Here is a 15,353-nt window from a genome sequence, read left to right as displayed (position 1 = left end):
GAAAACATTATTGGTCTGGGAGTCTGACGGCATGCATCAGGGTCTGGTCCTGAGATATTAGCAAAGAAAACAATAATAAAAATGAAAACTATATAAAAAAAATTGTGGCCATCCATTGAGCATTTATTATGTAAAAGGCATGGGACTAAGCACCTTGTGTACATTGTTACATTTAATTCTTACCGTATGACAATGGTATTAGTGACACTCAGAAGTAGAGGGAGACTGAATAATTTGATACAGGTCACACATGTAGGAAGCGGTAAACCTGGAATTTAAACCCTTTCTAGGGGATTCCAGAACCAGTTATTGTGCACTATTCACATTTAATGAGCGGAGTGGGCCTGAGGCAAATGATTGCCCTCTCTGAACCTAAGTATACTTCCTCACCTGTGAAATTAGGAAGCTCATTGCTCTGTGTCCTCCAGGTTTGCATTAGTTTCCTATTGCTGCCATTAAAAGGTTACCATATATTTGCTAGCTTAAACCACACACATTTATTGTCTTCTAGCTCTGTAGTTTGGAAGTCTGACACAGGTCTCTCTGAGCTTTAGTTAAGGTGAAGGCAGGGCTGGTTCCTTTTAGAGGCTCTGGGGGAGTATCTGCTCCCTTGCTTTTTCTAGCTTCTAAAGGCCACCTGCACTTCCGGGGCTCAGGACCCCTTCCTTGCATCACCCTAGCCTCTTGTTTTCAGCCTCACATCTTCTCCTTCCTCCTTTGACTCCTGCTGCCTCTTGTAAGGGCCATTGTGATTATACTGGGCCCACCTACATTATCCAGGATAATCTCTCCCATCTCATGACCCTTCATTTAATCATACCTGCAAAATCTCTTTGCCAAGTGTGATGACATTCATAGGTTCTGGGGGTTAGGACTTAGACCTACCTGGGGAACCATTTTGCAACCTACCACAAGCTCTGATTTTTTTTTTTTTTTAAATAGGCAGAAGTGTCATAAAAGTCTGTGCCTGACACTTGTAAGATAGTGTGGAGTTTTTTTTAGCTGCCCCTGTATCCTGCCTACATGCTGGACCCTCTCTTCCAGCAGGGGTAACTTTCAGCCCAGGATTGCAACTTCATATGCCTCTTGTCACCCAATATATTGTCCCTCTTTCGGGCCCCTTTTTTTTTTTAACTTCATTCTTGTGTTGAGTGATCGTTTGTGTGGGATCACTCTCAGTGTCATGCCTGCTTCCTTAGTGTAGACACCCTTTTCTACTGTTGCAAGCGTTCTCTCTCCTGTCCAGTTAACACGCCTTAGTTCTTCTTTCATCCATATCATCAATGCAAATACTACATTGGCCCAAATTCTGCAGAAGCTAATGACTGCTAGCCAGATGCAGAGTTCTGCCACCATCAGAAGCTGACATTTTTAATAAGAATTATCAAAAGTGCTTCATGCTCATTACCTAAGACTTACCCCATCCCTCCCCTAAAAACAGCAAAATGGTCTTCTCTTCTCATGATTCTGTTTCAGCCTGTAATTGATCTGTAAACTTCCTTGTAAATGACAGGAAATACACTGTTTTCTGCTGGGAATATTGATCTAGTATTGACTTATAGGAAGAGCAGACAGTAGTCACATATGCTGAAGCCAGTGGTATTTTTCCTGTTTCTTAAAGATCAACAGAGAAATACCACTCAGTGAAAAACTTTTGGTGATTCTTTTGTAACTGCTGTATTGCTGAAAGTAAACAAAACTCACATCTGCCATTCTTTGTATATGGTTTGCCACTTGTTCCACACGATTAAGGTTAAGAGACTTTTCACTCATATCCAACTTTGAATTATATATTTTCTTCAAAACATGCATTCGTCTTTTTAAATTGACTTCAGTGTCTAATTGTGCCAAAACATTGGTTTTATCTTAAGATAGACATTTTAAATAAGACCCAAATAGAAAATTGAGCAAGAATCCGTTGTTTATGAAGCATTCACCAGGCAAACTGCTAAGCATTTAAGACTGGTTATCGTTTAAAGCAAATTAGAAATAATCAGCCAGAAGTATTTTTTAAATGCAATGAGTATTCAACTATGTATGTAAGTGAACTTTTGAGCTTGTTTTTTGATTCTCTTGTATTTCATCTTTGAAATGTATTTATTATTTCTTGAAATGATTCTTTATTGACCACAATTTAGTGTTTGATGGACACTAAAATAATAATAACAACAACAAAGCTTAATATTTTCTCTTGAAAATAGCACATTTGATTGTTATTCCTTAAAAGAGAGGACAAAGTAGAATAAAATATTTTAAGATATTAAAAAATTGAGCTGTTCAAAGGGGGAAACAGGTTGTCTTCCCACCTTCCATAATTAGCATTTGCAGACCATCGTGAATGGTGGGGGCATCTTGGTGGAACCTATTAAACAGCAAGGCTACCTCCTAGCTACCTTGCTCATCACCAGGTCTCCAGACCATTACCTGGGAAGCAAGAGATAGAAGGAAACTCGTTTAACTCTAAAATCTGTCTTTGTCTTGTCTTCACCAGGCAGCGCAGGCACCCCAGTCATGTTTAACAAGAATGGGGACGCCCCTGGGCGTTACGACATCTTCCAGTACCAGACCACAAACACCAGCAACCCTGGTTACCGCCTGATCGGACAGTGGACAGATGAACTGCAGCTCAATGTGAGTTTTGCTTATTCCTCTTCCTTTGCTTTTGTGATGAATGAACAGGCTTGTAATATGCTCCCTGAGGCAGACATTTCTTGTCTGTATGTTTGTGAGCATCCGCAAGTGAACATTCAACTTGTTACGGGCATCAGCAGGGACTGATGACCAATAATAATACAGCAATGATAGCAGTGATGATGGCGCGGATAGGAAATGTGTGTGGAATTCATTCCTGACGTTATACTCGGCAACTGTGAATCATCTCGTGTAATCTGAGGCTCTGATTGCTTTACAGACAAGTTACCAGCTCATACCTTAATACTTTGAGGAGATCTTAATCTTGGTCAAATTATTTTTCCCTTCTGTCCTTCCTTCCTTCCTTATTTGCTGGTGTTTTTTTTGTTTTGTTGTGTTTTTTGTTTTTTTTACTGAGTCACTTTGGCTTATACTGAGAATCTCTGGGTAACATCAGTGTTAATTTCCATAACCACTCCTTCTTTCTGTAAAGCATGACCTTGAGTGAGCAAGCACTTCCTTGTGCAAGGTTGTATCAAAGTTCAGTAGTCAGAGCCCATTAGGAAGTCATCTGTAGTCAAACACAGTTAGGTTTCTTTAACTCGCTGCATGAAAAACAAGCGCCTGCCACCAAAGCTTCTTCAGGATGTAGGAGTTCAGATGGGATTCACTGTAGAGTTTGGGCTGAGTTGGGTGTTTCTAAGAAGGTTTCAGGAAGCAGGGATCAGTTTTGGGTTAGGTCATCTTAGGTGGTAGAGACAATTTGATAACTCAGTGTCTTGGTGATTTTGATCTAGGAGGTGGGACGACAAGAGCTGGGCAAGAATTGTCACTAACAAAAAAACAGTAGACACTTATGTGAACTGGAAGAGGGAGATGTTGAGTTATTTTTGTGGTTGCAGAGCATCCTTGTTTCTGTCTAATTTCACACATGATGGCAGAGTGACCTTGTTGCACCATCATAATGGAGTGGCCTTGTGTGATTAGCTTTTACATCCCCCTGAAGTGGTTCTGTTTGGAATATGCCTGCCTAGGTGTTAGCTGACAGCTTTCCAACCACCTTTTTTTTTTTTTTTTTTTTTACTTTTTTAATATTTCAGGTTCAACATTCAATAATGTGCTTCTAATAATACTTACAATGCCCTATTTGAAATTAATGGTTAGTTTAAATGAATATACCCAGTCTTCCCAGGGAATAAAGAACACACGGGCTAGGGTCCCTCCACCCTGGCTGGGCCCAGCACAGCTGGAGCTCAGCACACCATGCATCCCCTGCTTGTCTTCCCCTCCTGGGAGGGAACTTAAATAGGCCAGGCCTGAGCCTGGTGGCTGAGGTCCTGGAGCCTGGGGGTGATGGCAGAAGTCAGAGCAGTAGGCGTGCTGCAGGGCCTCTTCTGCTGAGATGTGCTGGACCATTTACACTTCAAGAAGTTCTACAGCAGGTCCTTTGATGTGGCATCAAGCTTGAGTATGACATTCACCAGGGATACTGTGGACAGGTATATTGGGTCAGGCTTATAAGTCAGGTAGGGCTTGCCAAGGTCCACAGATCTACTTTGAAATAGTAATATAGACAAACACCATTTTCTTGTGTCTGGCAGGGCCCTGCATTATTATGTGTTCTCCAGAGAAATAGAACCAATAAGATAGATAGATAGATAGATAGATTGATTATAAGATTGATTATAAGAAATTGGCTCACAATTCTTATGAAGGCTGAGAAGTTCCAAGATCTGCATTTGGCAAGCTGGAGACCCAGGAGAGTTAATGGCTCCAGTCTGAGTGTGAAGGCAGCAGAAGACCGATGTCCCAGCTCAAAGATAGGCAGAGAGAAAGAGGATTCTCTCATATTCAGACTTTAATTCTGCTCAGCCCCTCAGATTATCTGAGGCACACATACACTGGTGAGCAACTGCTTTACTCGGTCACCAAGTCAAATGTGTATCTCATCCAGAAACTCCCTCACAGACAGACCCTGTATAACGTATAACCAAATACTGGGGCACCCCCGTGGCCTCAACAAGTTGACACATACAAAGAACCATCACAGGCCCTATCCCAGAAAAGTCCTTCTAATGTCTCTTCCAAACCTGGAAATTATGCCATTAGCCTTTATTGGTGTACACCTTAGGAGGCACTTTGGAAATGATTGAGATCAGGGCTTTTTGAGAGTAGAATGCAAAATTGATGTCTTGGGGGCAGTAGAGCTTGGGTCATGATTTTTAGAAGGAAGGATTGTGCATAAAGGGGGGGTTGATGAAGCCATGACAGGACGTTTACCTCCTTTGTACATTGTCCTGCGTGGCTCTGCTTGTATCTGTATCACCATCCCAGTGAGCTGACAGGAAGATTATTCTGTTTGGTTTGTATTTTAAGCTTTATACGAATTGTATCTTATTAGCCATTCAACAAGCAGGGTTTTTTGTTTGTTTGAAAGCACCTGTCATGTGATAAGCATTGTGGGAGGCAGTATGTACACAGTGGAAATCGAAATAAACATGGTCCCTGTTTGCACGTAATTGAACATCTAGGGCAGAGTTACATGGTAAACAAGAGATATTTGTGTGAAAATTCCCAAGTGTGGTAAGAGGCAGGGTGGGAGAAGGAATAATGGAGGTGGAGAGGGGCCTATTGGATGAAGAGCAGATGATGGGGGAAGAAAGAGTGATCCACGGAGCGGGTCAGCAGGCGGACACTCCATGGTATAGCTAAGGGAGGGGACGGGGAGGAGAAGTTAGGGCAGTAGGTAAGAGCCAGAGCAGGCAGTCCCTTGCAGGCCATGGTAAATATTTCTAAAATTTTATTCTGAGTGCATTTCAAAGCCATAGAGAAGTATTAAGCAAGGGAGTGACTGGATCAGAATTAGGAATAAAAATGATTTTGTCTACTGAGAAGGTAATATAGCAAAGGGCAAGCATGGGAGTGGAAAGACCAATTAAGAGTGCACTGCAGTTGTCGAGCTGAAATAGAATGGCTTAGAGAAGGGGTTCTCAAACTTCAGTGTGCAACATAACCACCTGGAAGGCTTGTAAAAACACGTATTGCTGGGCCCACCCCCAGAATTTCTGATTCAGAACATCTGGGAGTGGAAGGAGGCCCAAATATTTGCCTTTCAAAGGAGTCCCTGTGTTATGCTGATGGTATTTACTTTGAGAACCACTAGCTTAGAGAGTGTGGTAATAGTGGAGATGTAATGAAATGAGTGGAAACACACACACACACACACACACACACATATATATGTATATGTACATCTGTAATTACATATATATCTTATAGGAAGAATAACATAATTTAGTGATGGGTTCAGTACTGGGATTAAAGGGAAAATAATACTGGGTTTGAAGGAAAAATAAGAGTGAATCCCACGTGTATAGCTTGAGGCCGTTTGGATGCTATAACAAGAGATTAGGGAGACTCCTGGGAATGGGAGGAGAAAAATTGAGAATCCCAATTGAGTCTTCCCAAATATATGAAAGCCTAAATGAAACGGATATAAATCTGAAGCTCAGAAAAGAGTTTCGGGTCATAGTTATAAAAAAAAAAAATGTAAGTTGTTAATCTATAACGGGCCTTGAAATGCATTAGAGAAAGAGAGAGAAACTGTAATAGCAGAGAACCCAAGGCCTTGAAAAACCTCATAGAAAATGACACAGTGCCAGTCTAACTACTCTAAATAGCACTGAATTTAAAAGATCCTGTTTCATTTGCCTGGCAAGTTGGGCCGACCATAAATACTTGGGACTTTTGTTTTTGTTTACAGAAGCTAGACCAGAGATGTAAGCTTGACTTAGCAGTAAACAGGAACATTTCTGATTCTACTTTGTCATGCTGAGAGTGGTACGGCAGGAAGAGCAGACAGGACCACGAATCCTCAGCTGAACCCAGTAATTGATGCTCAGGATAGCATGCACCTTAAAGGTACAAATGGCTGAGCCAGGAACAGGGACAATTTTAGACCCGTGAAGGGCTGGGTCAATTCAGAGGGTGGCCACTGTGGTAAGTGGCCTTGGGAAGAGGTTACCATGTTAATGCCTTTTATGGGCTTCTTACGATACTGCAAAGTCCAATTTGAATCAGTAAGAGAAGACTAAAATGGAGGTGAATGCAATGCTCAGAGGGCACTCCACCCTTCTCACTGAAGACCCGGGCCATAGCCCGTAGCCTGTCCAGTGGTTGGTATCCTGTCCCTCCAGCATCACCGTGCTCAAGATATTACTTTTGCTCTAATTATTCTGATTCGCTTAAAAGTTCTGTGAGAGTGAATTTGGGGCAAACTTAGTTTTGTAGGTTTGCTTTCTCCTAGTCAATGAAATAAAACAAAGTATGTCAAGTGACAAGTGTACTTCTCATTTACAGACTTGGGGGTACTCGTTCAATCCCCAGTTAGATCATCTCTAGCAAATGGAATTTCCTGGAGAGCTTTCTCTGTGGTCAGTAATTGCAAGTGAGTTTCTTAGCTAAGAAGTCAAGGTTTTAGAGTCTTATAATCCCAGGGCTATAGACCAGACTGTACCATTCTGTACCCAATCCTCTGGAATTTAGATGCCTAGGAGTGCACTATCTGTTACAGAATGCACCCTGAGCCCTCACTGGCGGAGTAATAGCTGTAGGCCCTGTCTCCTCTCAGGCTAACACATGACCACATGGTTTGCTACTACAATATTTCTGCACCAACAAGAATTCATCAGAAGGAAATCCTTAAGAGCAAAGCCATTCACTCTCCCACTTAACCACCCCTACAGAAAGAACCCTGATTTATTCTCTCAGGTTTGTACAGTATGATGCAGAGATTCCAGAAAACATTTTTCCCGGCAGGGAAGCAGGCAAAGGAATAATGCAACCCTATCTATTGCTCGTCTGCAGGGTGTCAGAAAGGATGGAGCTCCTGGAGATGCTGGGAGAAACGAGGGGCACATCCCTGCCCTTGGAGTTTCCAGAATAGGATCAGGGCTCTGTAATTGATAAATGGCATTTACAGCATTTAGATAGGTTCTGATTTAAGGCACTGACTTACATTTGAACTGGAATTTGAAGGATAAGTAGTAGTTCCCAAGATGGAGAAGAGAAAAAAAATTTTTTTTAAATGAATAATGCAGTCCTGTTTAAAAATTGGGATGGGGAATATTTTGGGAAAAACAAGAAATGAAACATAGATAGTTTAAAAAATTATAAATTTATAATGTGAATAAACTCTACATCTGTTTTGCATATTAGAAACAAAGGTGACTTCTGTCATCTTTCAGTTATTTGCAATTAGTAGGAAATTTAGATACGCTTAAAATGTTCTTTTTTCAAATAACTGATGTTCTTTAAAATCCCAAATTGTTGATTAAAGTTAAAAAAAAAAAAAAAACCTACTCTTAATGGGCAGCTTCCTACAGTGAACTGCACAGTCTCTTAAGTGGAAGGTTGAATAAATATCACTTACCCTTTATTGGCACCTCTGTCATCTGCCCGTATGTAGGCTAGTCCAACTTTGTGATCTTCTGAGGTGTGGGGGGCTTTATAAGTGATTTGTTCCCTGTTGAACTGACTTTCTACCTAGGGACTGAAAACTCGTAAAAGAATCTATGTTTTAATTATTGTTTCATGTACCTACTAGAACTAATATCTGGAGCATAGCAGCCATTTGGGCTTGTTGTTGTTGTTAATATATAAAGACATGTAAAATTAGCATGAACTCTTTTTAATGGTAGACATTTTCTACAGAAAGCAGCCACAGCACACTTCTTCCCTCTGGGAAGAGCGCCAAGCTTCTTTCAGCCATGTGGTCTGCCCGGCGTAGTTCCCAAGTCCAGGGGCCACACCTGATTTAGCCTAAGCCAATCACCGTGGCCATAGTGATGATGGGCAGTAAACTGTCCAATCAGGATGAACCACTGGAAATCTGCCAGCCAATCCAACACCTCCTATTGGAGGTGGGTGTGGCCCTCAGGAGCCCCAGGGAGCCATTTGGAGGCCACAGAGCCAGGAGCTCCAGGGAAAATGAGGCAAAGCTTAGGGAAACTAGGTGGAGGTGACATCCTTTGAGCTAGGAAACCTTCACTGGAAGCCATTTATAGCCCCTCTGGATTGTTCCCTTATCAATGAATGAAGGCGACTTTTAAGTGTGGTAACTTTGCTATCTACTATCTCATTCACTACAGCAATCCAAAATGAAAAAAAAAATGTTTTAATGTGCCCAAATTGGGGGAAATAAAATGTCAGCCTACCCTCAATAAGCAGAATTTTCTCAGATTTCATTAAACTGAGGTGATAAAAAATTAATTTTAAGAGTTGTGATTTTGTTAAATATTGACTCTTTCACGCCGGTTAGAATTTAGGCTTTCACGGGCGTTTAAAGACATAAAAAGTACGGTTGATTGCAGCAATTACTGTTTAATCCAATTATCTCTCCCCAAATCAAGATTTATTTACCATGCCCATAAAACTACTAATCACTCTATTGTTTCATAATCGCAACAGTAAAAATGTTTTAGAAGTCTAATCACACTCCTAATTTTCAATGCACTGCGTGAGATATGGGGTAATGGATAGCCAAAATCAAGGTTGACAAAGAGAAAAATACGTAAGTTGTCAAAATCTAGTGCTTCTTTCAGCTTCAGTGTGAAGGCTTCTTTTACGGAATCACCTTATTGTTCATCATACTTAATGGCTCATATCTTATAATTTATAGTTTTGTTATCAGTGATTAGGGCTACAGGTTTGCAGCTGATGTGATTACATGGATCTGAGTCTCAGCTCTGCCACTTACTAGCTGTAAAGCAGGATTACAATAGTACCAATTTCATAAGGTTATTGTTAGAATTAAATGTAGTACTGTATGTAGCGTACTTAAAACAGTGCCTGGCACATAGTAAATATTCAACAAATGTTAGCTACAATAGCAACTGTAATAATAATTTAATATCCTTAGTTTATTGCCTCATCCATAACTGTTGAAAATGTCAGTTTCTAGCACTCAGCTGTATTTTTTTCTTCTTTATACCGCAGCACCTAGCGTAATACTTAGCATGTAAAAATGGCTTGTTTTATATTAAATAGATGAGTAGATAAGCAAACAGTTCAATTATGTTATAAATTACTTAGGGCTGGGCTTGTCAGTTTTGACTTGTCAGAATTCCCAGTGCTTGTTGCATGAATGGATGAGAAGATGTATCCAGAATTCTACTGCAGTCAGCAATTCCATGTGACTCAGGGATCCATTCAAGACCTTGGTTTACCAGACAAGTTTCTTAAGAATTTTACAAGTGGTCTGAAAGCTGGCTCACACTGCAAGGTAGACTTTTTTGGTCTCTGAATGATAAAGCCAGTCAGGAAAAAAGGAGGAAAAGGGATAAAAGGATTGGTTTTAATTTTGTTCCAGTTGATCTTTAGGTTTAGAAACCTATCTGTGGCTATTTGAGAACACGGAGTGGGATTATTATTCTTGAGGGATCAAGCAGCGGAGTCAGTGGCTTCTTTTGTGCTGGTGAAAGTGAATTGATTCATAATCACACCATTAACACTGGTCGCATCCGCTGCCTGCCTCTCTAGGTTTTAATGCTGCGTTAGAGAAAGAGTCAAAACAACAAAGGATTTAGGATCGTGGGGCTCTGGTTTATAACCATGGTCCTGCCCAATTCCTAGGTCTGTGAACCAGGACAAGGACAGCCTCTCGGACAAGATGGCATTTAACCTGAGACCAGAGTGCCAAACGTTATTTCCGTTTGTCAGTGTCTCTAAATCTGTGATATTTTACACAGGACGTGTACCAATCCGGTAGAGTATGTACTGCTTTCCAGTTGTCAGCCAACTTGACACTAGAGATCTCAAACGGAACACAAACAGCAGGTGTGTTTTAAAACTTTAAAGTTTTAAAACTTTAAGTTTTAAAAAAAACTTAAGAATAACTATATTTCTGGCTTTTCTTTTGAAAAATCAGAAGATCAGACAATAATATGCCTTTGTCCCATGCAGTTACAGCTAACTGGATCTAAGTAGAGGCTTCCCACTTCAGACGCGGTGTGTGTTCTCCATGTCACCACAGACCCCACTATCCCTTACTGCCTGACACCCCGCTAACTCCACCCCCTCTCCTCATTCCTTACACCCACAGGCATCTCATTTCACGCACCTCATCTAGACCTCGAGTAGTTTCTAACTTATCTCCACTAGTTTGGTTTCCACGTATGCTTGACTTTTTATAAATGGTCTCTGGGAATTGTTTTCTAACAATCAACAATAATATACTAATAGTGTTAGTGAACCAAAACAGCCGTAAGTATGTAATCATGTTTTTTTACAAGGGTCAATAAATACAGCCTGCAAAAGAGAACTGCTTTAGTGAAGTCAACAATGCTTTTGTGTGGAGGCGTGTATTTGTACCTATTCTGAAAGAAACTGAAAATGAAAGAAACCAAGATCACCCTTGTGTTGTCAGCATTTCTTCTAGTAACCAATGATGTATAACTGTGTTCTGTCTATGAACGTCTGGAAGATGAATAGTATTTATAATTATCAATATGGTTTCATAAACTTGTGCATTACAGAAGCCTGAACCCCCATTATTTCTCGTTTGCAGTGTAGGCGTTCCAGCAAATCACTTCTTGTTTATTAATATACGCCTATGTTCTGTGGGGAAATTGTTGAATTTCATTACTCACTGTGTTTTGGGCTCAGGCAAAATACATTTGAAGGAAGAAATAATAAGAAGGATGAGTTTAGAGAGCTCAAGTGTTATAACAGAGATTCTCACCTGTTGTTGCCACTCCAAAATTAGAAAAGGAAAGAGATGAGTTTATGTAGCCCCTGCCTGTTTGCCCTGGGAAGCCAAAAATCTGATGACCTGATGGTGTTAAAATGGAAATGTAGGAATCAGATTTGAAGTGTTTTCAACCCACCGTGAGATAGTCTTATAAGGTAGGACAGCATCGAAAGCACAAGTTTTGAGTCCTATCTCCTCAGATAAAGCAAATCATTTACTATCTTTGAACCTCAGTTCCCTTGTGTATTTAAAATCGAGTCAAGTCAAGCAAAACGGCTACTTCACCAGGACGCTTTGAGAATGAATTGCTGTACTCTCCCCGATATAACTAAGCATATGAGATTCATGGTCATACTTCTTGTCATATTTCTTGCTGCCGTAAATAATTACCAGAGGTACTTCCCTGGCAGTCCAGTGGTTAAGATTTTGCCTTCCAATTCCGGGGTTGCAGGTTTTTGGTTGTTTGTTTGTTTTTTGCAGTACGCGGGCCTCTCACTGTTGTGGCCTCTCCCGTTGCGGAGCACAGGCTCCGGACGCGCAGGCTCAGCGGCCATGGCTCACGGGCCCAGCCGCTCCGCGGCATGTGGGATCTTCCCGGACCAGGGCGCGAACCCGCGTCCCCTGCATCGGCAGGCGGACTCTCAACCACTGCGCCACCAGGGAAGCCCCGGGGGTGCAGGTTTAATGCCTGGTTGGGGAGCTAAGATCCCACATGCCTCATGGACAAAAGACCAAAACCATAAAACAGAAGCAGTATTGTAACAAATTCAATAAAGACTTGAAAAATGGTCCACATGAAAAAAGAAAATCTTTAAAAAAAAATAATAATTACCAGAAACGTGGTTGCATAAAACACCACAAATTTCTCATCTTGTGGTTCTGTGGGTCACAGGTCCAATAGGGATCCCCCTGGGCTAAAATCAAGGTGCCAACAGGGTTGTCTCTTTCTGGAGCCTCTAGGGGAGAATGTGTTTCCTGCCAGGTCCTGGGCAGTATTTAGTTCCTTGTGGTTGTGGGACTGAAGTCTCTGTTTCTCTGCTGCCAGCTTCTCCAGGCCGCCTTGATGCATTGGCTGCCGTTCATTCCTCGAGTCCCTCTCATGCTTCCAAGGCTTCCTGTCTCCTCTATTGCAGCTGCATCTCTCACTGACTCTTCTGCCTTCCTCCTGCGCTCTGAAGGGCCAGTGGGATTACACGGGGCTCACCCAGCTAATCTGGGATAATCTCCTTATTTTAAGGTCTGTAACCTTATTCCACCTGCAAAGTCTCTTTCACCATGTAATGTAACATATTGACAGGTCAAGAAATTAAGATGTGGAAATCTTTGTTGGGGGGAGGGGTTAGAGGGGGGCAGATTATTTTGTCTAACCACAGTTCTGTACTACATGACTTTGCTTTTTGACGAAGCCTATAAAATCCATATTACATTCTCAACATTCTTTTTAATTTTTTTTCTTTTTAATTTTTAAAAATTTTAATACCCCTCTATCGGTGTCATATTTTAAATATTTTTGTACAGTTTTAGAGGTCACTTTCCGTTTACAGTTATTGCAAAATATTGCCCATATTCCCCATGTTGTAAAATACATCCTTGAGTCTCATCCTTGAGAGTTAACGTTATTTGTGTAAACAGATAAGAATTGTATGCAGTTTTCTTAAGCATCTTTAGTATCTAATTGAGCTAATCTGTTTGATAAATGTTCTAATCACATACCTGGAAAAGTCTGGGGAAGAACCCTGAATTAAGAACCCTAAATTCATGATAAGTAGACAGAATCCTTCTCAAGTGAGGGGTTGGGATTGAAGATTAACAGAAGAGGAAGTGATGCCAATACCATAGGAGGCTTAGCTAAGCTACAAGGGTGAGTTCTGTTGACCTCCAACGTTTTCCTCTTTTAGCCTCCACAGTCCTGAGCATTTTGCTCTCACTGCATTATTTCTCTTTAAATGACAAAGCAGAAATGCAGAGTTTCTGAGACAGTTAAACATACAGTTGCCATGTGAACTAGAAATTCCACTCTTAGGTGTATACCTAGTTCTGACACTCTCTGGTCTATATCAAAGGTCATAGAGCAGTAGAACATTGTAGCAAATAGCTTGGAATTTGCAAGCTGTTGACTGTCAACGCCCTGACATGGCTACCAAAATTGCCTGTTGATACTGCAAAGTCACGTTTGTAGTTCACTGCAGTAAGGGGGCTACCATCTTGAAAGTCTTGATAGAGTCTCAGGAGAGGGAGGGCAAGGGCAAATATTTTTACAGTTTGGCTGTCTGGAGTAAGGGACTTTTTTTAATGGGGGAGATTTGATCAGAATTGGGCAAAGTCTGTGATAGTACAGTTTAGAATCGGTGGATCCGGCAAGGAGGGTTTTGAAGCAAGTCTTTTTGCGAAACTCTTGTTTGATGAGGGGATTTAGCCCAGTTGAGCGATTATTGGTCCTGAAAATGAGCTCTTTACCCTGATGGAAATGTTTTCTTTTCTTTTTCTTTTTCTTTTTTTTTTTTTGAGAATGGGGTGATACATTGTTCAAATGGATGGATTTTTCAGGAAGTTCCTAAAACAAACCTTGAAAAATATTTGTACCTTTTATCTTCCTGGGTAAGAATTTCTTTGGATTGTAGAATCACATTAGTACAGACAGTTTTACTTTCCTTGATCCTGTTAAGCTGGGTGGTTGCAGGCAAGCTGTTGTGAGCAGGTAGTCAGAGTTAGAAATCTTTAGTCTCTGATAAACCGGCTGTGTGCAGAGCCATCCTCAGTGGAGTTCTGGGACACAAAGTGACAGGCTACTTGGTGGCATCACTTTTACCCACATTCAGGGTTCACTCTTGGTCAAATGTCATAGGCCAAGGTGAAAAGTCAAACTTATCTCCCTTTTCTACTATCCTCCAACCTTTAGAACCAAAATAGAACAACCACCGAGCATATGTCATCCTAAACTACTCCAGTTACTTAAGCAGGTCAGCCCTATAATTGACGCTATCACACTGTTTAAATTACAGGGTCTGTCCTAAGTAGGGGGCTTAGTCTTAAAAACTTCATTTTTCTGGTTACTGAACCTGGAAGACCCTACACCCAGTTTTCTCAGGTGAGCACTGCCATTCCTAGGGATGTTTTTTTTTGCTCATGCCATCTTTCACTTTCCAGTATTTGATATAGCATGCTGTTTACAGATAGCTTCTCCAAAAAATCTGCAGTTGAGAGTAGTAAACTCCCCTCCAAAGTAAATCTGAATGAGCGATGTCCCCATCCCGCCCTCAGTAGGACAAATTCATGAATGTGTTTCCCATGCCTGGGAACACGTTCTGGCTGGTCTTTACACAGCTGCACAGCTGATTTCCCATTGTTAAGAATAAAAGTGGCTTCAAGGAGTTTCTGACCCCAACAGTTACCGTCTCTCATTTGATTGATTATGGAGCTCAACGAGAAATCTCTGTCCTTCTCGGAAAATGGAGTGAGGGGAGCCTAGGAGGAGTGGTCTTCCAGCTACACTCTTTGTCTCAGGTCTTGGAATTGTCTCGCCCGCCATTCAGACAAGCTCTCTGGCCAACAGGTGTTCATTCCTTACAACCTCCTGAACAAACACTCATCGATTCAGGTGTAGGGGGCGTTTTCAGTTGCCTACTAACAGTCCTCCCAGTTATGACAGTGAGGAAGAAGTAACAAGCAGAGAACAAGGAAGACAGAAAAGATGCGGTGGGAAAACATCTAAAGGCGAAACTTTTCATAAATAACAAAGGCGTTCTTCATTTATCGTGCAGCCATATTGCAACAGAGCCTTCACAATGAGTGAATAGGACCCGAGGGTCTTTATCTTAGCAGGGAACATGATGCCTGCCTTTTGAAATCACGCTCTGGAAGCGAGCTTTAACACATTGATGGATATGCATTGGAAAGGTAAGTGGCTGTTTGAAATTGCCCTGAAATGATTTATGCTTCAATAAGAAGCTCCCATCGAAGTTGGTAAATAGTC

At 41.3% G+C, this 15,353-nt stretch overlaps 1 protein-coding gene across 5 annotated transcripts in view; it reads left to right on the top strand.

Annotated features, from left to right (window-relative positions):
• GRM7 (glutamate metabotropic receptor 7) overlaps positions 1-15,353 on the top strand; it is an 853,253-nt gene that overhangs the window by 570,154 nt on the left and 267,746 nt on the right. For all 5 annotated transcript variants that reach the window (XR_007469857.1, XR_007469856.1, XM_049693592.1 and 2 more), the window contains exon 7: positions 2,492-2,631. Coding sequence is in view for 3 of the 5 variants with exons in the window: in XM_049693592.1 (XP_049549549.1) it covers positions 2,492-2,631 (140 nt within the window). In the remaining 2 variants the exon portion in view is untranslated. The remainder of the gene's footprint in view (positions 1-2,491; positions 2,632-15,353) is intronic.

The sequence above is a fragment of the Orcinus orca genome, chromosome 10 (genome assembly GCF_937001465.1).
Source record: "Orcinus orca chromosome 10, mOrcOrc1.1, whole genome shotgun sequence".
In the NCBI taxonomy this organism is placed as follows: Eukaryota; Metazoa; Chordata; class Mammalia; order Artiodactyla; family Delphinidae; genus Orcinus; species Orcinus orca.
The sequence above is the reverse complement of the archived record's forward strand: the minus strand, read 5'-3'. Positions and strand labels throughout refer to the sequence as shown.